This window comes from Ips typographus, linkage group LG2, assembly GCF_016097725.1.
Source record: "Ips typographus isolate SLU linkage group LG2, UJ_Ityp_2.0, whole genome shotgun sequence".
NCBI lineage: Eukaryota > Metazoa > Arthropoda > Insecta > Coleoptera > Curculionidae > Ips > Ips typographus.
In genome coordinates this window covers 1,170,782-1,198,182 of record NC_138423.1, presented here as the reverse complement: position 1 = coordinate 1,198,182, position 27,401 = coordinate 1,170,782, and the positions used below count along the sequence as shown (strand labels likewise).

General features: G+C 39.4%; 2 protein-coding genes across 6 annotated transcripts in view; one reads left to right on the top strand and one right to left on the bottom strand.

The window, feature by feature from the left end:
- LOC145725190 (F-box only protein 33) overlaps positions 1-27,371 on the top strand; it is a 38,737-nt gene extending 11,366 nt beyond the window's left edge. For 3 of the 5 annotated variants that reach the window (XM_081973833.1, XM_081973832.1, XM_081973831.1), the window contains exons 6-7: positions 10,014-10,325; positions 11,703-27,371. In XM_081973833.1, coding sequence (XP_081829959.1) covers positions 10,014-10,325; positions 11,703-11,834 — 444 coding nt within the window. In that variant the 3' untranslated portion in view covers positions 11,835-27,371. Of the gene's footprint in view, positions 1-10,013; positions 10,326-10,397; positions 10,756-11,702 lie in introns of those variants that run through there. The other 2 variants (XR_014177190.1, XM_081973834.1) reach the window with 2 other exon arrangements.
- Positions 97-9,762, bottom strand: LOC145725200 (uncharacterized). The gene is made up of 2 exons (XM_081973851.1): positions 9,347-9,762; positions 97-1,639 (listed from the first exon to the last, which is right to left on the bottom strand). The coding sequence occupies exon 2, from the start codon at positions 1,635-1,637 to the stop codon at positions 996-998; it is 642 nt and encodes a 213-aa protein (XP_081829977.1). The 5' UTR covers positions 1,638-1,639; positions 9,347-9,762; the 3' UTR covers positions 97-995.
- Positions 27,372-27,401: the final 30 nt, after the last annotated feature.

Genomic DNA, 27,401 nt, shown 5'->3' with positions numbered 1-27,401 from the left:
GGTGTACTAATTACTGGGGAAAAATCCGCCGGGTCATTACGAGTCCACGACGGCTAGCTACGGTGTACTAATTACTGGGGAATAATCCGCCGGGTCATTACGAGTCCACGACGGCTAGCTACGGTGTACTAATTACTGGGGAATAATCCGCCGGGTCATTACGAGTCCACGACGGCTAGCTACGGTGTACTAATTACTGGGGAATAATCCGCCGGGTCATTACGAGTCCACGACGGCTAACTACGGTGTACTAAATACTGGGGAAAATCAAAAGGAACGGACAGGTATTGCGGTATAGGCCTAGAACAGATGCCGTACCGGTACACGTGGTTGAATGGTACTTACTGCTAGTCGGATCTCGAGTCGGAGCAGGTGGTCTGGTTCGGACGCTGACCGCAGGTGGAAGAGGCCGTTTGCCACGTGCAGGCCAGTTTTATTTCCTGCAATCTCCCACTCACCTACGTACCACGTATGGGGGACCGGAACCGCGCGCACTGCCACACACTGGGTGCCGGCAGGACGCCTTTGCAGGTTAACTGCGGTACTATAGCCGCTGAACATTCGGCCGCGCAAAACTTATTAGCCACGTAATTATCAATTAGCGGTTTTCCGCGACACATCGCTATGACCCGAACGAAAAGTAACCGACGTCCCGATCCTAAACTGACAAGAACGGAGAAAATCGGACTGTGGGAACTTTAACAATTAAATCGATGATTCCGGTTGGTCGATTCAATTAAGAAAACGGTAAAAACCTAGTAACTTCGTTACACACCCCCTCTTCGTACGGAAAAAAAAAAGGCGTTTACTCCTTTTTTTTAAACAAAACTTAACGGCTTAACTCTAACGCTACGGTTGACAATAAAATCACAAAAACAAATCACAGACTCGATAAAAAAAAATCACAGACTCTACAAAAGTAAAAAAAAACAAATTTTCAACTCCCCTTAACCTAACCTAACCTAAATCGCGGAACCGCACACCGCACACCCTTCTCACTGTCGGTCTCGGCTACCCTCACTGGCCCACTCTCTGGAACAGCTCTCATGGTCCGGAGACAACCACCGAGCCCGTCTGGAGCTCCGTGCCCGGTTTCTGCAACCCAGACTTTCCTGTGGAAAGCGGGAACGGAACGTTTCTCGACCAAGATCGCATTGAACACCCCGAGAAATAACCCGGGCATGTTCCGGAGCAATCCGTGGCGGCGGCAATACCTGACGCTCCTCCTCAGAAAACCAACACGGACAGGTTTTCGACAATCGGCCCAGACACCCACAGCGGGAGCAAAACAAAATTTGCGGTCTCGTACACAAACTTCGGTGGTGGCCCTCTCGGCCACATTTCCAACACAGTTTCCGGCTTCGGACGGGCAGGAATACCGGACGTTCCGCTGGATCCTCGGGCGGTATAAATGGTACCGGAATCGTCGGTCGAGTCACGACAATGTCCGAGTAGGGCATCAAAAGATTCTCAAGCGACGTCGCACGGCTGTCAACGAGCTTCGGTGGCTGCTGACCTGGCGTGGTGGTGTTCTCCGGAACGGAAGGAACGGTCATATCGTCGGCGTCAAGCACAGCATCAAGCAGGGTATCGAACCCCTCGGTTGCCATTAGCTCCAGTACTGGGGAGTGAGCCATGCCTTACAAAACGGAAAAAAAAAACAATATGAGCCACTAATAAGCGAGGTAGCGAGCAGGTGTACAAAACAAACAAAATCAGGGTGCGAGCGGAGTTATGTGCGGGGACGGAACGTAACAGGCAGACGGGACGGTTAGAGCGGCAGAGCCACGTGAACGCGACGGCCATCCCGGGTAATTAAATGACGGCGGCAGCGGCGCCCAGCCGGATGTCCTGGAGGGCGTAGACTTCGGAGCTTTGCCACCAATGCTTCCGACCAGTCCTGTTGGTTGGGGGTTGCGGCTACTTCCTCTGCAATGGCCTGTAAATCCAGAACGGGCACCCCTCCTGCCGGCTCGTACGGTTCGTTCACGGCGGGTGCGGCCTCAACACTGGAAGACCTCGGGAGGCTGGCAGGAGAAGTATCCCCTGCGCTGGTAGTGGCGGACGGCGGTGACTGGGTAAGGTCAATAACCCCTACTACGACCGACGCACTCTCTGGTTCCGTACGTCCCAGTACCCCCAAAGGGAACTCGTCGTCGGTACACGGGACGGACGCATGACGGAGGGGTTGCCCCACGGGAATCGGGATTAGCGCCGGCAACTCCCGGTAGACCCGGTGCGGTGGCTCTGGAAACAGTTCTTCCGCATGAGCCGCCGCCCACCCCAACCTGGCCAGGTTATTGGACCAGTGAGTCCGGCTGTGGTATCCGGTGCGTGCCGGTTTCAAAAGCACGTCCGAGATGATGTTAACCCGACCCGGTAGTCGGGATTCCGGGGCCGGACTGATTGGGCGATGTGGCGGCTCCTTGTTGACTGCCACTCTCTGCAAAGGGGCCATTAGCGCCCGTGCCTCCCGCCGTATTCGGTTCATGCGGGTCTGCGCAGTGTTTCTCTGCCCCGCAAAATGGTCCCGGATGCAGATGGCCGACGGATCAGCAGGGGCCGAAAACGGAGGCTCCCCCGGTAAGCGCCGACGGGACTTTGGTATGCGCTTGCGTTCGGTCATCTAGAATAACGGTAACGGCTACGGTCGGTACGGTAACACATATGGCTTACGTTACGGTTGCTAACGGTTGTCACCCGCCCCAACTCACAGCGTGGTTTACACGCGGGCTTCACTAAATTCGGCCCCGTCATGCGCCGCTTTTAAGTCTTTAATATGAATACGGCGCAGAATTTTACCGGTGCAGCTTTTAAGATCATACACCACCGGAGAAAGAACCCTAACCACGGTGTAGGGCCCTGAAAACTTAGGCGCTAGCTTTGAGGCAAAACCTCGGACCGCGGATGACAAGGGGTTTTCACGCCGATAAACCTGATCTCCCACATGACACCGCCACTCTCTTCTCCGCAAATTATAATGCCGGCTTTGAGTGGTGAACGCCCGACCCAGATTTAAACGGACCAGCTCATAAATATCATTGAGCTGTTTGAGCCGGTTGCTGTGCTCCCCAATATGGGAGCGCTGGGGTTCCCTTAACGGCTCGGCGCCGTCGGGTTCCGGTCTGACAGAACGGTATAAAGCTTTTGGTGGCTCTAACTCCCTACCAAAATTCAAGTAAGCCGGCGTGTATCCGGTGGAGTCATGTTGTGACGTGTTAACGGCAAACAGCAAATCGGGGAGCAGTACGTCCCACTTACGGTGATCCCCTTCGCAAAACTGGGCGATCATGGTTTTGAGGGTCTTATTAGCTCGCTCGACGGGGTTGGCTTGGGGCGTATACGGTGGAGTTAGCCGGTGAGCAATGCCCAACTCCGCAAGCAATTGTTTAAACGGTTGGCCGGTAAACTGCGTGCCATTATCGGACAAAACGGTTCGTGGGCACCCAAATCTAGTTATGATCTCGTCGTACAAAGCCTGGCTTACAGCTCGAGCCGTTGCTTTTCTAATTGCTCGACATTGTACCCACTTAGTAAATCGGTCTTGAAATACCACCAAGTAATTGTTCCCTTTTGCAGAACGGGGTAACGGGCCAACTAAATCGGTACAGACGGTTTCCCAGGGGCGGTTATTTCGTGACGGTTGCATGTACCCAGGCGGTGCTTGTTGCGATACTTTATAACGCTGACAAGAAGGACAATTGCGGACGTAACTTGCAATATCACGCATCATTCCCGGCCAATAATACCGCTGGGCTATGCGGACGGTGGTTTTTGCAATCCCAAAATGCCCGGCGGCCGGTTCATCATGGTTTTGCCGAAGAATGGCCGCCCTAGCGGTTTTAGGGACGCAAAGTTTCCACGAACTGGCAGACTCTGCCGACGTGACTTCGTTTAAATCCCAAAAATGGCGGTAGAGACGATTTTCTTTGACACAGTAGTCAGGGAAATTTTTGGGATTCGCTTCGACCGCCGCCATCTTAGCGCTATACCAGGAGCACGGTTCAAAATTTCCGATCAGCGCTATGGATTCGGGCGGATCGCCAACCGAGTTGGACGGCACGGGGTCCCGAGATAGAGCGTCAGCTACTTTATTCAGGATCCCCTTTCGGTACTTGATTTCGAAATCAAATTGTTGAAGATAAATACTCCAACGGGCTAATCGGCCAGATGGGCTTTTAAGCGAGTGCAACCACCGTAAGGACTGGTGATCCGTCACCACGGTAAAACGGTAGCCTTCAAGGTACGGTCTCATTTTTTCGACTCCCCACACTATTGCCAAGCATTCTTTCTCGGTCACCGAAAACTTTCGTTCAGTAGCTGTCAACGTTCTGCTAGCATAAGCGATAATGTGATCGCCATTGGAATCATGCTGTATTAATGCAGCACCTAGCCCATGATCCGACGCGTCTGTTTGTAGTACAAACGGCCGGGAAAAATCTGGACAAGCCAAAATTGGGGCTTCGGTTAAGCACTTTTTCAGCTGCTCAAATGCATGCTGCTCGTCCGCCGACCAAGACCACTTCACTCCCTTCTTTAAAAGTCGGTTTAGAGGAGAAGCAATTTTGGAAAAGTCCTTGACAAAACGGCGGTACCAGGATGCAACACCGAGAAAACGGCGAACGCCTCTCACGTTGGTTGGAGCCGGCAGTTCCTGAATAGCCGACACTTTTTCTGGATCGGTACGGATACCACTGGACGTAACCAGGTGGCCCAGGTAACGGAGGGATTTCCGACCAAATTGACACTTATCCGGATTCAGGCGCAAGTTCGCAGCTCGGAGACGACGGAAAACCTCGGACAGATTGTCGAGATGTTGTTCAAAGGTTTCCCCAAGAACAATAATGTCGTCCAGATACGCAAAACAGTACGGATCCATATCGGGGCCGATGACTCTATCCATTAATCGTTGAAACGTGGCGGGAGCTGAGTGTAAACCAAATGGCATGACTTTGAATTGAAACAAGCCCATGCCCGGCACCGTGAATGCGGTAATTGGTTTGCTAGCCTCATCAAGAGCTACTTGCCAATAACCCTGTTTCAAGTCGATACTGGATATATAACGGGCACGGCGGAGTTTGTCCAAGATTGCATTAATAAAAGGTAACGGGTATGCATCTTTTCGGGTAACGTCATTGACTTTTTGAAAGTCAATACAGAAACGGTGTTTACCATCCTTTTTACGGACAATTACCACAGGGGAACTCCACGGACTGGTTGACGGCTCAATAATACCGTCTTGCAACATCTGCTTTACCTCGGTATTAATAATCTCCTGCATACGAGGATTGCGAGGGTGATAGCGTTGCTTAATCGGCTCGATTTGCTCCAAATGAATGGTATGTGTGGTTAGTGAAGTTACGCCTCTAATTCGGTCAAACTTTGGAAGTTCGGCGTTTAAAAACTGTTGCAGTCTGGCGTTTTCGGTTTCGGTTAACGTTAAAGGCTCAGGCGGTTCAATAGTGTTGACTGGACTAATCTTTTCCGGTATACGGACTGGTCTGGGGCTAACTATTCGTACAGCCCTTGTTTGCAAATTTACTTGAAAAGGATGTTTTCCTAGTAAGTCCATACCAAGTACGATAAATACGGTTAACCCTGGTAAATAGTGCAACACCTCCGTTACAGTCGGGTAACCCTCAAAATTCAGTTTGACCCTGAAAGCCTCGGTAATATCCACCTTACTGCCATTTGCAACTTTAGCGTTTTCGACAGTTGGACGGAGAGGTGTGCAATCGTGCCTAAGACATAACTGTCGTACCACGGCCCCTACGTATGAACGGGCAGCACCAGTGTCTACTAATGCCATAAATTCAGTGTCAAAGATTTTGACAGAGATGTGGGGTCGATTGTCCGTGGTCAGGAAAGCATTCAGGGCGGTGACTGCTGGTATATCAGCAACAGATGGCACTGGGACGGTCGGTACGGTAACGTTTGGTGTTGCGGTCGGAAGAACGTAGTCTTTTGTGCCAGAATCGTTAACCAACGTCTCGGTCGGTACAGGGTAACTGGTAATAACGTTAGGTACTTTAGTAACTGGTGTAACGTCACGCTTATGTCTACTAACGGTCGGTACGGTACAACTAGGCACAGAAACGGTCGGTACGGTACAGTTAACTTTGTCGGCGGTATACTTGGGTACGGTATAACAGGTGACAGGAACAGGTGGTACGGTATAACAGGTGACAGGAACAGGTGGTATGGTATAACAGGTGACAGGAACAGGTGGTACGGTAAGACAGGTGACAGGAACAGGTGGTACGGTATGACCGGTGCCAGGAACAGGCAGTACGGTATGACAGGTGCCAGGAACAGGCAGTACGTTATGACAGGTGACAGGAACAGGTGGTACGGTATGACAGGTGACAGGAACAGGTGGTACGGTATGACCGGTGCCAGGAACAGGCAGTACGGTAGGACAGGTGACAGAAACAGGTGGTACGGTATGACAGGTGACAGGAACAGGTGGTACGGTATGACAGGTGCCAGGAACAGGCAGTACATTATGACAGGTGACAGGAACAGGTGGTACGGTATGACAGGTGACAGGAACAGGTGGTACGGTAAAGTTAACTGGAGTAACGGTCGGTACGGGGTTTAACGGCGGAACGGTATTTACAAGGGACGGCTGACAGGCGGTAACGGTCAAAACAGGGTGGGTCGAGGCGGTTACGTCGGGCGGTTGTGCTTTCCTCGCATTATCACAACGCCCTTTTAGTTTTCCGGCCGTGTACAATCACAATGCCGAGACTGTACACCTGGTTTCCCACATCTGGAGCAGAACAGACGGGACGGACGCGTACATTCTGTACGGAAATGCCCGGTCTCTCCACATCTCCAACACATTTCTCCAGGATTGCCCACGGGAGCACCTTGACGGTTTTCAGTACGAGGTGGGTGTTGAGGTGACCTGTTGTGCGTTGTATTGAGGAACTGGTTGTTGCGAGACTGTCGACTCCCCTCAATTGGCCGTGGGCGGCCTGGTACGGTAACCCGTGTCTCGGGTACTTGTCGTGACTTTATGGTCGGTTCCTGATGACTATTCACTCTAGTAAACTCAGGTTGAGGGCGGTAACTACATGCCTCTGCCTGCCTCACCTCCTCTAAGAGGCGTTCGGTCTCACGGGCTTTCTGTGACAGAGTTAACACGTCGTAAAAGTCGGTCGGCCGCACCATCTGTCTTAATTGTGGTGTCATATTTCGGTACAACCAACGTAACTCCTGATCAGGTGTTATACTCCCATGCCGGCGGATCATAGTTTGTAAGTCTGTAAAGTACAGACTGACAGATTCCCCTTGTTTCTGCAATCTGCGGCTTATCTGCGCCTCAAGATCATCATAGTAATCCAGAGGGTAATAAAAAGTACGGAAATCAGCCTCAAATTGCTGCCACGTCGCCCAACGATGCCGGTTGTTTCGGAACCACAGTAGCGCATTACCACGCAACACCATAGGTAATTGCGGCACTAGTAAGTCTGGATGGATTTGGTTGGCGGCGCAAATTTCCATTAATTGCTCCAGGAAAGCAACAGGGTCGTCCTGTTCATTAAAATAGACTTTCCAGTCCTGAGCGCGAAAATACATGGGTGTTTGCCGGTGCAGGGTCGGCGTGGGTTCCAGCAGACAAGGAAGTGGCTTTGTTGACGCCTCATTGGCCGTGGTCATGGGCGGCACCCAGGGATAAGTTACCGGTAAAGTCAGCGATAAAGGGGGGGCTCGGGAACCGTGAATCGGTCGTGTGGGGTGAGCTGAAGTGAACGTTACGGCGGTATTGCAACTGGGGATTGGGCGTGTAGTACCCCACGTCGATGGTGTTGTAAAAATGGGGGCGGTTGTCGTAAGAGACTCGGTAACTTTAACTACTACGGTAGTCGGGGGTAACGTCACTGTGGTAGCGGTCGGTTCGGTATTTACTGCAGGAAAAGTAAATGGTGCCGTTCTGACTATCGGGGTTGATTCCCCACCCATTAAGTAGGCAATTAAGCGCTTCCTTAATACCTCTGTGGTGCCACTGGTGTCTAATCCAATCTTGGATAGTTCAACTATCAACGCGTCTTTCCTGAGCTGGCAAACGTACGCAATTTTGGAGTCCATCGGTTCGGTGCCTCCTGAGAAGGCGGCTGCACTGGTGGCGGCGGTGACGGTTAACGGTAAACTATCTTTTTGATCGGTATCCATGACAACCCAGGCTACACGGTATATTTAAACTCGGGTAAAAAAAAAAACCGGACTGGTTAAAGACAAATTTTTTTAGTGGATTGCAAAGCGGGGTTCAAGCTCGGTTAGTACAGTTATCCTAAGCTATTAACCACAACAAAGTTACACGTTTATATTAAAAAGGGGAAAAAAAAAACAAAACGGTTAATTGAAACACTGTCAGCTCAAAACTCAAAACGAGGTCCCTGCTCGGGCGCCAAATTTGTGACGCTCTTTTGTTGGGGCGCGAATGAAATACCCCTTTTGACACTAGTCTGATTTTAATTGCCTCGGGCGCCACCTGGTTTCAAATAACCGCGGAGCGTAAACCAGGAAAACGCTCCGTCTACCGGGGTAACCTTTAAGACAGTCGAAGAAGGTAAGCGGGCGCTAAGGTTTTGCAAGGCTGACAGGCCCAATGAAACACAAAAGTAAATTTACAAACTCACCGGGTCGTGTTTCCAAATAAAATAAACAGAAATTAACACTCTGAAACACTTAACCCAAAATTATGACTACGGACCTACGGTGGTTAACGAACAGTACCAATCGGAAAAAAACAAAAGTCGGAACCCTAACGGTATCTTAAGTCCTAAACAGAAACGAAAGCAAGTATAATTATGAGAGAGAGCGTGTAACTTTGTTTAAATGGTCAATTTCAACCTAAAGCGTGTAAGTCGGGACGCGGGTGACAAAGCAGTTAAACGTACCAATAAAAGCGGTCAAATAAAAGGTGTACACGTTAACGGTGTCTACGGCAGCTGTCCTGGCGGTTAAGAATAGGAGAAATCCGGGTGCTAGCTACGGTAAACTAATTACTGGGGAAAAATCCGCCGGGTCATTACGAGTCCACGACGGCTAGCTACGGTGTACTAATTACTGGGGAAAAATCCGCCGGGTCATTACGAGTCCACGACGGCTAGCTACGGTGTACTAATTACTGGGGAATAATCCGCCGGGTCATTACGAGTCCACGACGGCTAGCTACGGTGTACTAATTACTGGGGAATAATCCGCCGGGTCATTACGAGTCCACGACGGCTAACTACGGTGTACTAAATACTGGGGAAAATCAAAAGGAACGGACAGGTATTGCGGTATAGGCCTAGAACAGATGCCGTACCGGTACACGTGGTTGAATGGTACTTACTGCTAGTCGGATCTCGAGTCGGAGCAGGTGGTCTGGTTCGGACGCTGACCGCAGGTGGAAGAGGCCGTTTGCCACGTGCAGGCCAGTTTTATTTCCTGCAATCTCCCACTCACCTACGTACCACGTATGGGGGACCGGAACCGCGCGCACTGCCACACACTGGGTGCCGGCAGGACGCCTTTGCAGGTTAACTGCGGTACTATAGCCGCTGAACATTCGGCCGCGCAAAACTTATTAGCCACGTAATTATCAATTAGCGGTTTTCCGCGACACATCGCTATGACCCGAACGAAAAGTAACCGACGTCCCGATCCTAAACTGACAAGAACGGAGAAAATCGGACTGTGGGAACTTTAACAATTAAATCGATGATTCCGGTTGGTCGATTCAATTAAGAAAACGGTAAAAACCTAGTAACTTCGTTACAAGTGTTTATAATGCAACCTCTGACGTTTTGCCAATTTCCCGGAAAACGGAGAAAGATAATTTAATTTGGAAACCGGGAATAAGTTTCACATAAAATTCTCTAAAACTTTCCCCATTTAAACGACTCCGTAGCTCTTACGGTTACCGAGATCCTAATACATGTAGAACCAATTTGGGGCACACTGTATTCTAGCAATTTTTTGTGACAAAATGTTTGTCTTACTATGGATAGTTTCTGCAGGTAAACATGGATATGTTGCACGCCCTCTCGATGTACTATTCGGATACTTTGAGGAGCATAATGTGGATCGATTGCATCGGCGACGCGGCCAGCAACTTGAAACTGATGAAAAACGAACAGAGTCCGGATCCGTTCGTGATCATGTCCTGGTTGTGCACCAAATTGGAGGAGTTGGTTCTCTACGGATACAAATATCCTCACGAAAATTTGATCGCAATCGCTCGCTTGAAAGGCAGCAAAATGAAGAATTTGGAAATACCATCTTGTGAGGTGGCTTTTAACGGATACCAGTTATCGTTGGGATTTTCTAAGGTAAGTTTTAATTTACTTAATTAATAATTCATTTTACGCACAATTGGTTCTGTAATGTTTGTTTACGCTTAGGTTTCCATGACGTACACTTTGACTTTTAGTTGGCGGTAATGTAAAATTGCACCATACTTGTTGTTCAAACATGTTGACTATTGGCTTTTTTTGACTAAAAGGTTAGTCGTAAGGCTTCGAAAAAAAAACACTAAAAAGGAGCCCAAAGAATCGCTATAAAATGTCTTCAGTTTCGCGAAATTTCCGTCAGAGCAAGTACTAAAACTTTAATTTAAAAAATTGCATATCTTCAAAATTTCAAATACAATGGCACTTGAAAATAGTTACAAAAGAAAGCTACGTTTACTAGTAAGAAATGTAATTAAAACCATTTTTCTCCGTCTCTTGAAATAAAGTAGTAAGGTAGTAATTTCTTATGTTTTTTCGTTTTTTTTTCAACGCCTGTCAGTGACAATTTATATAATTATTTTCCTAGTAAGTGCGGAAAGTGCTACTTTCCCGCACGCTGACTGAAGTTGCACAAACGAGCGTAGCGAGGGAATTTTGAAAATACTATCGAAAGGTTAAAGGTAGATCTCAAAAAAGTAAGATAGGAACATGTAAACCGTTTTGCTGTATCTTCAACCCTCATGTGCTATAGCCTTCCAGAAGGTGAAAATTCCAATGTTCAATATTCAATAACTGGAAAACGACAACATTTATAGAAAAACCGATTAAAAAAATATAAATAAAAAACTGTTTAGATTAAGCATCAACAGAATCGAGAAGAGCTCTCCTGAGTCAAAATTCGATTTTTTGCCAAAATTGTCAAGAATTGAATTTTCTATCAGAAGCACAGAGAGTGCAGAAGGTAATTTAAGTTTTCTTGACAATTGGCGAAGGAACCAAGTATTAGGGTCAGCTAAAAATGTATATTTCCTGTCATTTTTGCTCTTTTTAGTCAAAATTCAATTTTCTGCAAAAATTGTCAAGAATTGAATTTTCTATCAGGAGCACAGAAAGTGCAGAAGGTAATTTTAGTTTTCTTGACAATTGGCGAAGGAAACAAGCATCAGAAGCATCTAAAAATGTATTTTAGATGCTTCTAAAAATGTATGTTGTTGTCACTAGACTGAGATCACGAGAATATTTTAGATATATTCCATATGACCACATTACTTAATCAAATTTTTGTTATGCACGGCTTATCGGGACACCCTGTACAACTAAGAATGCGCGGTACTGTACATTTTTGCTTCAAACATGTATCATTTCTGGTTTCTTAGATACAGTGCCCCGCATTCATAGTTGGCCACCCTGTATTGGGTGTCCGAATAGAAGGACTATATCTCGACTACTTGAATGTGAAGAATTAAATACTTTCAGGAAATGTCAAAGAACCTTAAAGAGGCCTGGAACCCAATCGGTACAAAACAGTTACATCCAGTCATCCTGGATCCAACCGCGGGCGATTCGGATGAATTTTTATTGCCGTACGTATTAGCCGATCTACATTAAGTCCCAAAAAAAACTTATACATATAGATAGAACCAACACCAGCTTCTATTTGGAGTTTTTTGCCAAGAGTTTACGTTTATAATGTTCCTTTTAATTTCTTCCCCGACGTCCTATTTATTATATTCAATGTCAGGACGAACTTAAACAAAAAACACTTTCTACTTATTACTGAAGAAGTGCCATCCAATATTTAAAACTATCAATTATATATTATATGATTATTGGAAATAAGCTGCAATTAACAACACTCGGTTATAAGTTAATCTCAACAAGATGAGTCAAAGTAACTCGAGATATAGTGAGAAGAACCAAATCATCTGTGATCATGCTTAAATAATACGATCAAAGCAACGATTATAAAACTTAAAAAGATTATTAGTATTTGTTATCTGATCTGTTGTATGATAACTACTACGCGTACCTGTGTATAAGAAGAAAGGATTTCTTCTATACCTCCATTAGTTCTATGGAGGAGCTTTCTAAGATGCAATAACACGTTTAGGTATTTAACAAACAAGTTTAAGTATATGAATTTATTACCTAATTTCAAGAAAAGACATGTATATTTAATTTTTTGTTTAACGTTGTGTTTTGAGGACTTTTACTTGATTGCCTTTTAAGAATTTTACTACAATTAACCTAAACAAACTTGTGTGTTTGTTTGATTTTTTTTAAGTAACACACTCTAATTTAACCGAACATGAAATCAATAAATCTTTGTTGATAAAGCAAACTTGTGAAAACTGTGTAAAATTATGGAAGACGCAGATAATTCCGGTTGCTATGATTAGTTGTTTACTTTTTTCTGGATAGAAAGAAGTCTTATTTACTGTATGAATGTTTTAATCAAATTATTGATTTTCTATTGCCGGTTATACAGTGTGTTGCAATCAGTGCTTCAATTTCTCTCGAACCTGGTAATTACTATTGTATTATATTTGAGATTTAACTTTTTTCGGCAACTATCCTCAAGTTTTATTAACGCTAAATATTGAATCTGCAATATTGTTCAAGTGCTCGTGTTAACAGTTTATGTACAGGGTTATCCGTTTTACGCTTGGGATGGTAAAGTTAAAAAAAAACCCACAAAATATTCAGATGGAGACAAAAATGTTAATTCTATATAAAGATTAATCCTTTATGTGTGAAAAACAATTTCCACGGAACTCATACAGGCCTCAGTCCTTTTGCGGTAATTTTATATGACTTTTGGGCACATTTCCGGTAATACCTCGGTCAGAACTTCACGGATATTGGTTTTCAGTTGCTCAAGGGTTTGAGGATTGTTGGGGTAAACACGATCTTTTGTGGATAGCCCCACAAAAAGTAATCCAAATGTGTTAAATCGCATTATATGTTCTGGAAATTTATCTTACAATATGGTTCTAACGGCCAGTGTTGTGTGACTTTTTTCCCATGGGTCCCTAGCGCTCAGAATTGACTGAATTGGCTTTTCTTTAATCGTAAAAATATGAACCATAACACCACCATAATAATACAACTTTTTCGGGATGCAAAGGACTTTCTGCGATCACCTGAGGATTTTGAGAGCCTCATATACGACAGTTTTGTTTATTCACGAAACCACCGGGTGAAAAATGAGCCTCATCGCTGAAGAAAAATTGGATTCAAAAAATCATTATCAACGGCGTGTTGTTCAATCACCCAATTTGCGTATGTTCTGCTTTGTCCATGGTCTTGAGGCTTATTGAGTGTGTTTGGTTTGGGCTATTTTTTTGGAGATTCAAATCCAATTTCAAAATTTACCACAATGAGCCATAACACAAGCCCAAACGATGAGCACGTCGGGAAATCGACGAATTTGGGTCTTCCTCCACACTTTGGGCAACAACAGCGATATTTTCAGCTGAACGAACGTTGCGATGATGCACAGACCTTCCAATATCAGTAACCATTCCAATCTCTTCAATTTTTTTCATAGTGTGTTAACCTAACCTAACCCCACTGTGTGTTAACCTTTTTTTTAAATTTCCAGGTGATCTATGGAATGATGCACCTGCGCGGAACTGACCATAATAGTGCTCATAACGCAGGCGCATCGCCAAGTCTTATCCCATTTATTGTCACAACGTACAATTACGAGTACGAGTATTTACAAAATGTACAAGTAAGGTGTAGTTTTCACTATCGCTGGCTGTGGTCCGTGTTGTAACAGCATTTCGTTATTCCTCTCTTCTTTTTCTTTTTGGGATAAAATTTCCGGTACATAATACTGCACTTGCGTCCAGTTCAATCTGCTTCTCAACATCAGCTCTACAAAGTTGTTTTTGTCAAATTTTTCGCCTAGGAGACTCTCTAGGTGGAATCGACGGTTTTGAAACTTGGGACAGGTAAACAAAGTGTGCTCAGCATCATATATACCCTCTCCGCAGGTGCAGTTTGGGTGAGACCATTCCTGTTGCCACGTCTCCAGCGTAGCCGACCTTTCCTCTTTTATAACTCTCTTTGCGTTAGTCCCAGGAACTTCCCTGAGGCGTTTTCTGACCCTAGTTCTCTCTTGTATGAGTAGGTGGATAGGCACCATTCCAGTCAGCACTACAGCCGCCGACACCGTGCTGTATCCCAAGCAGCATCTTAGCGCGATTGCTCTCTGATGCATTTTCAGCTTGTTTTCGCATCTCTTAAACTGTAGTGCGCTTGCCCAGATCGGAGCCGCTTAAGTCAGAGCTGACTGAAGTGCGGCAGCCAAAACTCTGCGCTTAGACGCAATAGGTCGTCATTTAGTAGGAATTTTATGTTTTTCCTGCGCACAACAACACAACTGGGGTTGTTTTCTCGGGCGCAATCTGAAGCCTATTTTCCTCCATCCGGAACTGAATAGCTTCTAGAGCTCTGTTACCCTGGTCGATGGAATCACTACCAATTCTGGTCCTATCCGCCCACACGAGCGCATTACGTCATTGCACAGCATGTTGCAGAGAGTCAAAACCAATTAAGTAATAAATATTTAATCAGTCAATACCAATTTATCAAAGGTGGTAATTAATTATAGTTTTTTTTTAAATATTTATTTAAAAATCAGTTTAACCGTCAATTCGTCTTCGGGACCACTCTACTTAATATATTTTGTTTCTGAAGGTGATCATTAAGAGTAAAAAATGTTACTCCATTTTTCAGTGATATTTGACCTGCACCCTGTAATTATGGGTGCGTACTTTGAAAACTGAGAAGAACTCTTTTAAAGGCAATCAAGATATTAGTTCCTACTATTTTATTACGTGATCGTCAAGTGAGCGTTTTAACAAAAAGCAGAAGCTTGAGTTTGTTATTTTGCAAGCTTTCTGTATTGTACAGGGTCCTATACACACTAATACGTTTGTAATTTTCGCATTTCTTTTTTAACCAAATAACAAACAGGGTCGTTTAGGTCGCTGGTAAGGGCAATTATTAAAAATTGCATGCTTTGAAAAACATGAGATGAGAATCAACTAAGTAACGCAAATAAAATAATCAAACTATAATCGTAATGAGAATATAAAAAGCCAGCCACTTAATACAACCGAAACCAACTTGAAGCTGAAATGTTCGTAAAACTGAATTTGACAAAACGACATTGGCTCAAGTGGGTTCAGTCATCTCTTTCATTATTTGTGTCCGAACGTATTATCAGATTAAAAGACACAAAACATTTATGTACTATAAATAGTAATAATGTGTTCCTATTTAAGGGTTTAAATCGCACGACCAATAAATACCTGAATGGTTTTTTTTAACACGACACTTACTGTATAATAATAGTCATTCCAAGTTTAATGTTTCTAAGTATTAAGAGGGCGAATATTTGTTGTTTTTAAGCGTCGTTTGCTACGCACTAAACTAACAGGAACATCAAGTTATTGACAGCTCACTGACAGGTTTACTAGAGTGTAACTTTGATTGAGTGAGTCGGATTTGTGATAATGCACTGTTTTGATGACAAGTGTGGACATGTGTTTGTGTGTGTGAAATGCAAAGCTCAGAACTGTTCATTTAATGATGTAGAAACGTTTTACCTTAATGATCTGCGCAACTGATTGCTCCCAAACCCCACCTATTGTCATATAACATGACCGTAAATGAGTTTTGATACTGGAGCTTTTTAAAGGTTTTTTTACAGAACTTACACAAAACAAAAAAAACTCTAGTTTGTATAAATTAAATAATCAAGGATATCTGCTCAGTAACGACTAAGGAATATTTAACTGACCTGAAACAAAAATGCATTATACAGAGTATTTCATAATACGGAGTGTCCCAACTCTATTTAGACGCTAACTTACTGAAAGTTTTTAACGAAAAGAGTGACAAAATATCCTGAACGCATATATTATGAAACACCCAGTATAAATAATATATTACTAACCAAGGTTTAGACAGACGTTTTATTGACCGTATGTTAAGATTAAATCCTGAAGAGCAAATCAAGGAGGGATTTAGGTCAACAATGACCATTAAGGTAGAGAAAACTAATTTCTCAAGTTACTAATGTTTAATAGTGGAAAAACAATATTTACATTATGACTACCTACATTTTGCCGATTTTTATGACATTTTCGGTCTTATATTTTGGGACTTTTGTTTGAGGTAGTTTATTGCATGAATATTATTGAGTTTCATTTCAAAAAGACTTTGATACCCCTACGTATTTATATATTTCTTGGTCATGAAAAATAAGTATGTAGCCTATGTTCAGGTACTATCAGGTCATTGTGAAATGAATAGTTCTGGCAGCCAAGTTTGACAAAATTGGTTTTGAAACTTAATTTGGTATTTGAAATGATAAAACTAATGATGCTAAATTGACAGTTACAAATGATAAAATTACTTAGAATTAACAGATTTATGTTACAAATTTTAAATTCCAATTTATAGATTTTTGATGATTGGTTTTGTATTTACTGTCATGTTTGACAAATAACTGCTATTACGGATGATATTGCTAAGGTTGCAAGCTCTGAATAAGATTAAAATTATTAATTAATCTCAATTTAGAAGGTTTGCAATATTATTTAAAGAGCCATGGCACTTATAAAATAATTCTAGAGGCATTTGACAATTTAAAACAATTCTCGGAAGGTTTAAGACTCTTGGAGAAGCCTTTAGCAATCTTTAGAAGGTTTGCAATATAATTTAGAGAGCTCTGGCACTTCTAAAATGATTCTGGAGGCATTTGACAATTTAAAACAATTCCTGGCAGGTTTAAGATTCTTGGAGAAGCCTTTAGCAATCTTTAGAAGGTTTGCAATATAATTTAGAGAGCTCTGGCACTTCTAAAATGATTCTGGAGGCATTTGACAATTTAAAACAATTCCTGGCAGGTTTAAGATTCTTGGAGAAGCCTTTAGCAATCTTTAGAAGGTTTGCAATATAATTTAGAGAGCTCTGGCACTTCTAAAATGATTCTGGAGGCATTTGACAATTTAAAACAGTTCTTGGAAGGTTTAAGACACTTGGAGAAGCTTCTGGCAATCTTTAGAAGGCTTGTAATATTATTGGAATAGTTCTTTCACTTCTAAAATGTTTCTAGAGGCATTTGACAATTTAAAACAATTCCTGGCAGGTTTAAGACTCTTGGAGAAGCCTCTAGCAAATTTTAGAAGGTTTGCAATATAATTTAGAGAGCCATGGCACTTCTAAAATAATCAAAATATATTAAACAAAAATACTCTATACCCGGAAACTAGCCTAAAAGCTTGAAAAAGTACCTTAAGATAATCGCTCTAAATGACTGGAATTTAGTAAATTAGCCTAGAAACTTTTTTAATTAAGTGGAAATTTCAAAGCGATCTTAAAACAGCCAAACCGCCTAAAACGCTCTAAATTAAAGACAAAATGTTTTAAAATTAGCCTTAAAAGCTGTGTAATTGTACTGAAGCTTCTACGTTTAAAGCAACCGAGCAGGCCGAAATCAACTTAAACCTTGCTAAATTAGCCGAAAATCTCAAAAACATTTCAAATTACAGCCAAATGTGACCAAAATCAGCCTGAAACTTCACAAATAGTTTGAAACCACACATAATACTCAATTTTAGCCTAAAAATCCTAAGCAAACACAGCACACTTTGAAAACTACCCTGAAACTGAATAGAATTCTTTAACCGTGAAACCAAACCTACTAAAACATTTCATTGACATTTGGTTTAGCCGTTTTTGAATTATTCGCATTTAAGATTGTGATTCAAAATCGTGTGTGAATCAAAAAATTGTTTTTTAAAATCACAGTTTTGTCATGAATAATGAAAGGCTGTTTAGTAATTGTTTGTTTAACAGAAAAAGAACTAACACGTAGTCCAGTTATTATAAGTTATGAATATTAACAAGAGAAAACTTGGAATACAGAAAATCACAGAAATTATATTGAAAAACGTTACGCAAAATACATGAACGTACAAAAACGTTTTACATTTTTTACATCAACGGTAGATGGCGTTAATGGATTACTCGGAATTACAATCAACATTTCTTTAATTCCAACACCATGGATCGAATGTGATGTCACAATGACGTACTTTGACAGTTGCTCAATATAGTGCTTTGTTAAATTACGTCATCGTCACGTGAAATTTGTCTCTCTCCATGGAGCGTGAAAACCAATGCGACCAAACAGACTAAACTTCATTGGTATTCCAGTTGATGCTTCATCCATTGAGCAAAGCAAATTTTTCAATCGCAAATCAACTGTCAAATTACGTCATCGTGACGTTTGGTCCCTTACTATTCATGGCAACTGTGACTGTTCGAAAACGGCTGAAAAAACCGAAATTCTAATTTGTTATATATTTTTGGAATCAAAAGAAAAAGATCTATCAACTCGTCAGAAAATATACAAGGTGTTCCACTATGTTTTTTTTTTCAACTTTGCCAAGGTCTATTATTTTTTAAGTAAGTAAGAGGGATTTATTTAGCATAATAGCTACATATAAAAAAACAATATAAATAACTCAAGTAAATAACAAAGAACATACAAAATAGCGCCTATAAAAGCATAAAATTATAAAAACTCTGTAAATTGTTCAATACCAATTTTAGTTTCTTTTACACAAAACGAACTGCTAGAGCTTCTACAAAAAACTAAACAAATAGTGAAATTTGAAGCAAATAAAAAAGATTTACACTTAAATATCACATTCAAGAAAAATTACTCACCTAACAATAACTACAGGGTGGTCCAGTTTTAAATGTCAATAATTCACCAATCCATAGCCAATTAAAAAATAAGTTGACATTCATTATGTCATTTTCCTGAAAAGTGCTTCCTAAAGAAAATACAGTCCTTCAAATTTCTGTTTAAAAAATCGTTTTTTTTTGTCATAACTGTCAGACCGTTGGAGCAATATTGATCAAATTTGGAACAAGCACTTTATTACACGTTATTACGGTCAAAGACCCAAAACTAACCCAACCCAACTTAAAAATTGTCTTGGAAACGGAAAATTCACTTAAGAAGTTTAAAAAGTATTATTGTAGCCAGTTTTCATAGTTTCCAGATAAACTGAGACTTCTCTAGTTTTGAAAATTGACTTAGAAAAGATAATCATTTCAGAAGCTTAAAAACCTGTTTGTAACCTGTTTTCATGCAAATCGAGAGACTTTAATACTGAAAATTGACTTGTAGACATAAAAACTACTTTTTCAAGAATTTGTTACAACAAATTCATACATTTAAACCTTAAAAATTGACTTGAACCCCAAAATGTGACTGAACTAATGAAAAGTGATATCAGAAGCTTAAAATTTGCATTTGAAGTAAGTTTTCATAATTTTAAGACAAATTTCAATATTTTAGTCTTGAAAAAAGTCTTAGATGCAGGACATTGACATTAGATTCATGAAAATTGTCTTGAAAACGAAATTTCGTGCTTTTTACTTTGCTTTTCATTTTCTTCGAATTCTGGACTATTTTTAGTGCTTCAAAACTGCTTTCAGCTTGGAAAATCGAATTTCAAGACTATCTTCACCAAGTTATTGACATAGCAAACTTAAAAAACAATTTTTACATTCTTCATAGACTTAAAATAGCATTCCAAGCTTTGTCACTATTAAATCGACTTCTAGACACCTCAGTGCTAAAAATTCGGGTATTTCTTAATAAACTAGACTGTTTTTAGTGTTTTAAGGCTGTTTTCAGTGCCTCAAATCGAGTTTCAAGACTATCTTTACAAAGTTTTTGACTTATCAGGCCTAAAAGCCAGTGTGTCCACTGACCATAGTCTTGAAAATGTTAAAGTCAAGTTTCTTCAGTAATAAAAGTAACAAATTTTGGTACCAAATGCTACAATAATAGTCTTGAGAACTAATTTTTAGTAATAAAATAGTCCGAAAATTTAATTAACTTCGAGACTTGATGTCCAGTCCAGAAAATTCAGTTATACACCAATTAAAGTCTTGAAAATATACTTTTGGACTCTCTTTAGTCCTAGTAAGGTCCGTTCTAGCATTAAAAGTCAACTTTTATACTATTTTTAGTAGTAAAAAATGAGTTTCATGCACAATACAATCTTTGTCTTGATTTCCGGACTTTTTTTAGTTCTTGAATGCCAGTTTCAGACACTCAACCAGGATGGCAGTCTGAGAAAGCGAATCATAAGACCATTCCTAGTAGTAAAAAAGTTTTTAGACTATTCAGTACAAATTTGGACTTTTACAAGTCTTGGATGTTCGGTTTTAAACTAGAAAACGATTTTTTAAATTGAAATTTGGAGGACTGTATCTTCCTTAGGAAACGTTTTTCAAAAAAATGACATAATGTAAGTCAACTTATTTTTTGATTAGCTGTCAAATGGTGAATTATTGACACTTAAAACTGGACCACCCTGTATATTAAAAATATATAAATGAGGAAAAAAACCAACCCAAAAAGAACTAAATATGTGACTACTTATACTTTAGTTGCTATGTGGGATACCCTATGAAATAGCAAGGTGTATTCCAAATAGCATGATCATCACAAAGAGAACCTAGAAAATGATTTTGTTATAATTAAATCTGTCTGTGAAAACTAAAAAAAAACGTATCTGGCTGACTATTATTTAGTTGATCATTTGAAAAAAAAGATCTTTCTAAACCAACTTGTAATAGTATTTCAAGAGGGAGTTGACAATAACTTGATCTGAGTGTTAAGTCCTGCATATCCACAACAAACGACACTCTTGACAAGCATTTTTAACTGTGATATAAAACTACGTCGAGTCTCGCCACCAAACAAAAGACCCGAACTAGTAATATTTGCCCTCATAGCAAAACTATTAAACGCCAACATAAAATCATAGTGAGAAAGTTGTAAGATCTATCTTAGCGGTACCTGAAGGAGCAGTGATAATTAATTAAAACTGGTCATATATTCCTAGCCAGTGTGTCTCAGCTAGTCCAAAAATCGTTTAACGCAAAAGTTAATGTGATATTGAAAGTGCTTTTACGTCTTTGTCCAAAATATGACACTTACAAAACTATTAGAAGAATCGAAAGACGAAAAGCGCGTTTCAATTTATATGATGTATTGAGATCCACTCAGTCTCAATAATTAAAAAAAATGAATTATCTGTGATGTAATAACGGACACATTGTAAACAGCGTACATATGTTAAAGAACGCTCAAACGTTGCAATGCAGGTCTCAAATCCGTATTTCTATTTGTATAACTACTGTTAATATGTTGTTTGTTTGTAGTAGGTAAGATCGGGAATGTGTAGTAAAACTCGGAACGAGTTGAAAACGGTAGTTTGTTTGAGACAATAAGATGAGAAGTGTGTGAATGGGTCGTATTTAAGTAGCTTGTGTTATCGAAAGTTGAGAGATTCTAAGAAACTGACTATTATTAAAGAAACAAATCTCAGATTTGTTTAGGTAAAGTGACAGTATTTTCGTATACAAGTGTTAAGCCAAACTTTAAATTAAGGAAACGTAGAAAACCCCCACTTAAAAATCCATTAAATCGTATTGTAAAAAATTTAATTTTTTTAATCTCAAAAAATGTGTAACAGTCAACAGTCACCGTTTTTGAGTAGTTCAGGAAAAACTGGTTTGTTAAGTTAGTAAAATTGTGATCTAAATTTTGAAAACAGTTTAAAGGACTAAATTCCCTGTAAAACCCATTTGGAATGACCGAATCATATTTTTAAGCACATTTTTCTAATTCTCAGTAAATTTTTTATCTAATGACATAAAAATCACTACAAAATCAAGTAAAGTCAGGGAAAAAAGGGGTGTCAAAATATAAAATGCCATAGACACAATTTGAAAGAAAAGTCAGGGACAAAATCGCCTGTAAAACCCACTTGGAGTAAGAAAATGACTATTTTAAGCAAATTTTTGAAATCCTCATTTAGCTTCCTATCTGATAACATAAAACAACACTACAAAATCTAATACAGTCAGGAGAAAATGGGTGTCAAAGTTTGAACTGCTGGGAACACCGATTGAATAAACAGTCACGGACAAAATTTGTAATTCACTGGTCAAATTTTCCTGGTAATGTAAAATATTTACTTTACCGGTAATTTACCCATCACTACCAGCCCGAGACTTAGTAGCCACCATTTACATAATGGAGTAAATATTAAAAAATGGAAATTTCATACTGTTTTACTAAATAGCAGTTTCATATTTACTGCATTGACTTAGTTAACTAAAGTCCCTTTATGGTTGTGTCATTCAAACTTGAAGCAATAGAAATAAACATAGAAAATTTGACGGTTGTGACGTTAAATGACAGTTTAAGACGTTAAATTTGAGAGTTATGACACTTAATGAGACTTATAGTTAAGTGAGTCAGTGACACTTATAACTTATAACTATTAAAACTCATATTCAGCAGTGACATATGAAACTATAGTTTTGACAGTTATGACAGCTGCCACGTGACGCAAGTAAAGCATTAAAGTATTCCTTAACGTCCTAACTCTCAAATTTGGCTCCATGGTGCTTTAAACGCAACTTTCAGTCTAATTCCTGAAATAAGCAACTATCTGTAGTTTTATAGCTTCACGTTATCGGTGAGCGGGTTTTGACAGTTAGATTGATAGCTGTCACGTGACGTAAAACAAATATAAAAGAGTTCTTTAACGTCAGGACTGTCAAATTTTGACACTTAGTGCCACTTCAGAGCGTAAACTCATTCAGCAGTGAAATCAAATGCAAAACAGTTGTAGCTTGTATTTACACCTCAATATAGCACCAAATTTAACCTTTAATATGTTTCTTACGTCACCTGACAGCTGTCAACTGTCAAACCTTATTCAGCGCTAATAACAGTAATATCATACAACTGGAATACGCAGATTAGTTGTATTTATTTGATAAATTGTATTACAAGTTTTATTTATAGCTCCATAGAGGTAAATTAAACCGTTGTGACACTAACAGACAGTGATGTGTTTTTACGTCACCTGACAGCTGTCAAAAAACACGCTGTTCTGACGCTAAACTACCACTCTAAAATTTTAGTTTGGTCACTTGGATGAGTTATCGCGCAGATTGTATTTATAGCTCTATGGAGCGAAATATGACAATTGTGACGTTAGTATCAAAGTGTTTCCTAACGTCATAACCATAACTAATTTGGCACTATGGAGCTGAAAACACAACTTACAGTGCAATTCCTCAAAGAAACACATCTATATTTGGCATTTTATACTTTCAGGTTACTGTTGAGTGGATTTTGACAGTTATGAGGTCTGTCACGTGACGCAATCAACGTATTAAAGACTTCCTTAACGTCCTAACTGTCCAATTAGGCTCCATGGAGCTTTAAACACAACTTCCAATGTAATTCCTCAAATTAGCAACTATTTCTAATTTTATGTTGATTTTTTTAATAATTATTCTTTTCCTTGGGAAGGAGTACCTTAAATAACCATCAGCTTCAAACTGTAGTAATGTAAAATGAGATTTTCACACTTAACACTATTTTCAAAAACGCAGTTTCAATATTTACAGACTTTGTCTATAGTTGTTTACACAAATAAAGCTTCACATCGCCTACCTAGGCATTACGCAACCTGGTGTGCGCAAAACTGTCAAAATACGTCACAGAGCGGACACCAATTGTCTAGAGTCATTGAATCAACAAGAATTAGACTTGGAGACGGTTTATGACAGTGACATGTAGACTCAAACTGTGATGCCTAGTATTCAGCAATGTCAAAAACGTCATTAAAGATGAATGTCAATTTACCAAATAATTTAAATTGTCTATAATTTTAAATAAGTATCACACAAATACATTGCATTTTTTTGATATCCGTATCTATTATCATTATGATAAAAACTAATTTTCATTATCTGATAATTAAAATGCTCTTGTACATCTTTTTGTTTTGCATTATTATTAGGTTCCAATTATGGCAAAATATCATAATCTGGTTACAGTTGGGTTCTGTCAAGTGTCAATGGCATCAAGGCGAGCGTTAATTGCAGACCAATGAAATGAGAACGCTGTACTGAATGGTCATGTTTGAAATCAACAATTTTTGGATCATAATATTTTTTATTTTCGTGAAGTATATTCATCAAGTGTTCTTCTACGGCTAATACCAAACAAATGAAGCTACTACATTCCAAATAAACTGTCATATGTTGTAATTTCTTTATAATCTCTCAACTTTGACCAAATTTTTTAACACAAGCTACTGTTATGGTATACAAACATAATAGTAAGATAAAATTCCCAAAAATCTCAACCCACTTAAAGGATCAGAAATTATTATCTTACTATTTTGTTTATACAGAGTGATTATTTATAGGGTGTTCCATTTAGGATGAGACGAAAATGTGAATGAAACAAAAACCGCTTGTGACTGGTTTTTGTTTAGGAAACACCCTTTATTTATAAGGTAGTTGCACTTTTGTTACCGTAATCTCTCGCCTATATCGCTATATACTCTGTTATCTTTTTATAAAATGGTTTATTGGTTGCAACTACCTTTTAGTGTTACACTTAAAATTCAAAATGATATAGGCGTATATTATGTTTTGTAAATGTTTATTTTTGTTCTACTTAGAATAGGCGTGGCTCGATAACTTTACCTTACTCTTCCGTTTCTATTATCGGGCCAATAACTTTTAAGTTTGTTTCTACCCAATGTATAATCATTATAGATGTTTCTCTTTTAAACCAAATGGTTTACATACATTGTTTCGACGTTTTAATCGATGGATTTGTTAAATTGTATTAATTTTAGTCTGATATTTCTTTGCTACGTAAAAATAGAAGTTTTTTTAACTAGTTGCTATAGGTCTTAGAATTCTGGGCTATGGCACAAGTGTTTAATATTGTATGTAATATGTGATTTTTTTACATACTAAATATTAAAATAGTGTTTTTTTTTCATTTTTCAACAACGACCCCACTAGAATTATTTTAATGTCAGAAGCTGTACTCATATGTTATTTACATGTTTGATTGGTTAGTTTTCTTGCAGACAACTGAACTGGATTAAAGTTTTATTTATAATTCTACTGTCCTTATTATACTTTATTAGTAATGCTATGGAGTTTCCTTATACTTTTTTGTCATAAAGTAATATTTAAAATTTAGTATGCACATGTCAAAAATCACTTTTCTTTCAATATTATTTGTCATAATCAACAGTTTAGATACTTTTTTTAAAACATAGTTTTCAGCCCGAGTTTTAGCTCAATATATACAGGGTCCTGCATTTGAACTCCCTGGGAAGCTTACAGGTTAATTTGTTGAAATGATTGATTGAAATTTGGGATTTTTGTGTAAGCCTAATGTAGGCACATTTTAATATTACTCATGACTGTACAATTTGTTGAATGAATGCACAGTTATTGAGAAAACGTCGAGTAAAATTGACAATTTTAATATTCAAAAAACTGGAAGACCTAAAATATTAGTTTAGGAATTTTTTCGAAGGTATATAGAGGAAAATGGTTGAAACACAATGTTTGATTTTATAGTTTTTGAGATATCGGCTCTTGAATGCCTGTAAGCCTGACGACTTTCTAGAGCGGATATTTTGAAAACTATACAAGATACCGAAAAACTTATTCAGTTTTCATTTTGTATAGAGTGGTCGTGTCGGTAGTGACCCCCAGGTTTCGATAATACTGACTGAAATGGCGTTTCAATGCATTTCCGACTTTCCTTCATTTTCAAAAGGTAAATTTATTCTTGGATTTATCACAGTTTGAGTTAAATAAGAGTTGTTTATGGAAATAATGCTATACATCCTTGGATTTTATGGTCAATTTACTGGCATCACAGAAATTTCAACGCCGTATCCCCCCAGATTTCGAAAATACTAACAGAAATTGTGTTTCATTGCATTTTACATTTTTTATGGTAATGATCACAGTTACAGTAGTAAAAGGAAGAAATTCAGTACGTCTCTGGATTTTAAGGTTAATTTACTGGTTACACAGCAAATTCCAGTGCCGTAATTTCTAGATTTCGAAAATACTGACTGAAATGGTGTTTCTGATATTGCATTTCTGACTTTCTTTCATTTTCAAAATTATTTATCATAGTTTGAGTTGAATAAAAGTTTTTTATGGAAAAAATGTCCCTGGGTTTTATGGTCAATTTACACAGCAAATTTCAGGGCTCTAACCCCCAGATTTCGAAAATACTGACAGAAATTGTGTTTCATTGCATTTCAGACTTCCCTTGATTTTCAAAAGGATTATAGTTTAGGGCCAGACGCATAGTTAAGTAATGAGCAAACATGTAAAACATTTTTTTTTTCAAAATTGCAGACATATAATAGCGAATATCCCGAAAACTATAAAAGATATCGAAAAACTTGACTGAATGAAAACGAAAAATGACTTTTGAGGTCTGTTTGCAGAACGAATCTCCAACTAATAATCAGAGGAATATGTCCAGCTATTGGCCATTATCCTTAAAATGTCAATGTCACGTGAGCATCCAACCAAATTTCCGATTTTCAGTTGAAAACCAATTTCAAATTGCCTCTACGAACAGATCTTTGATATGTTCACCTTCTACGAAATCAAAAACTGTGTTCCAAGCAAATTCCTCTATACCTTTTTTTTTGAGCATTTGTTGCCTGAACTTTTTCAGTTAATTTTGACAGATTTGGAAAAAATATATCTATTCTTTACTTGAAATTCAAATAGCTTATGAAAAACAGTTAAAAAATAATTGTGATAATGGTAAAATGGGCTTTAACAATTAGATTTGATTTTTCTAACAATTTTTTTTGTACATCATCTTTGTGCATTCTAAATTTTACATTTTGATGTTCTAGCTTGAAATGAAAAATTTTATGTAACAATAATATAAAACGTATTTTAGTGGTAATTCACTTTAGGGGCATTTTATCAAAATTATTATCAACAAAATGGTTTTTGTTAAAAGAAAGTAATAAAAATATTATATGAAGATAATAATAGACCTGTGTCTGCCATGGTGTACCGTTTTATTCAGGGTTATAAGTCTCTAAAAAATATGTAAAGTCCAAACAAACCCTTGCCCACTATTTTGTGATAACATTGATGGCAGCTGCGGACCTGTTTATGATATTGAAAAAATAAAATTTGTGTAGAATTATATATTTGTTTTATTACTTATCTACTCGCTAT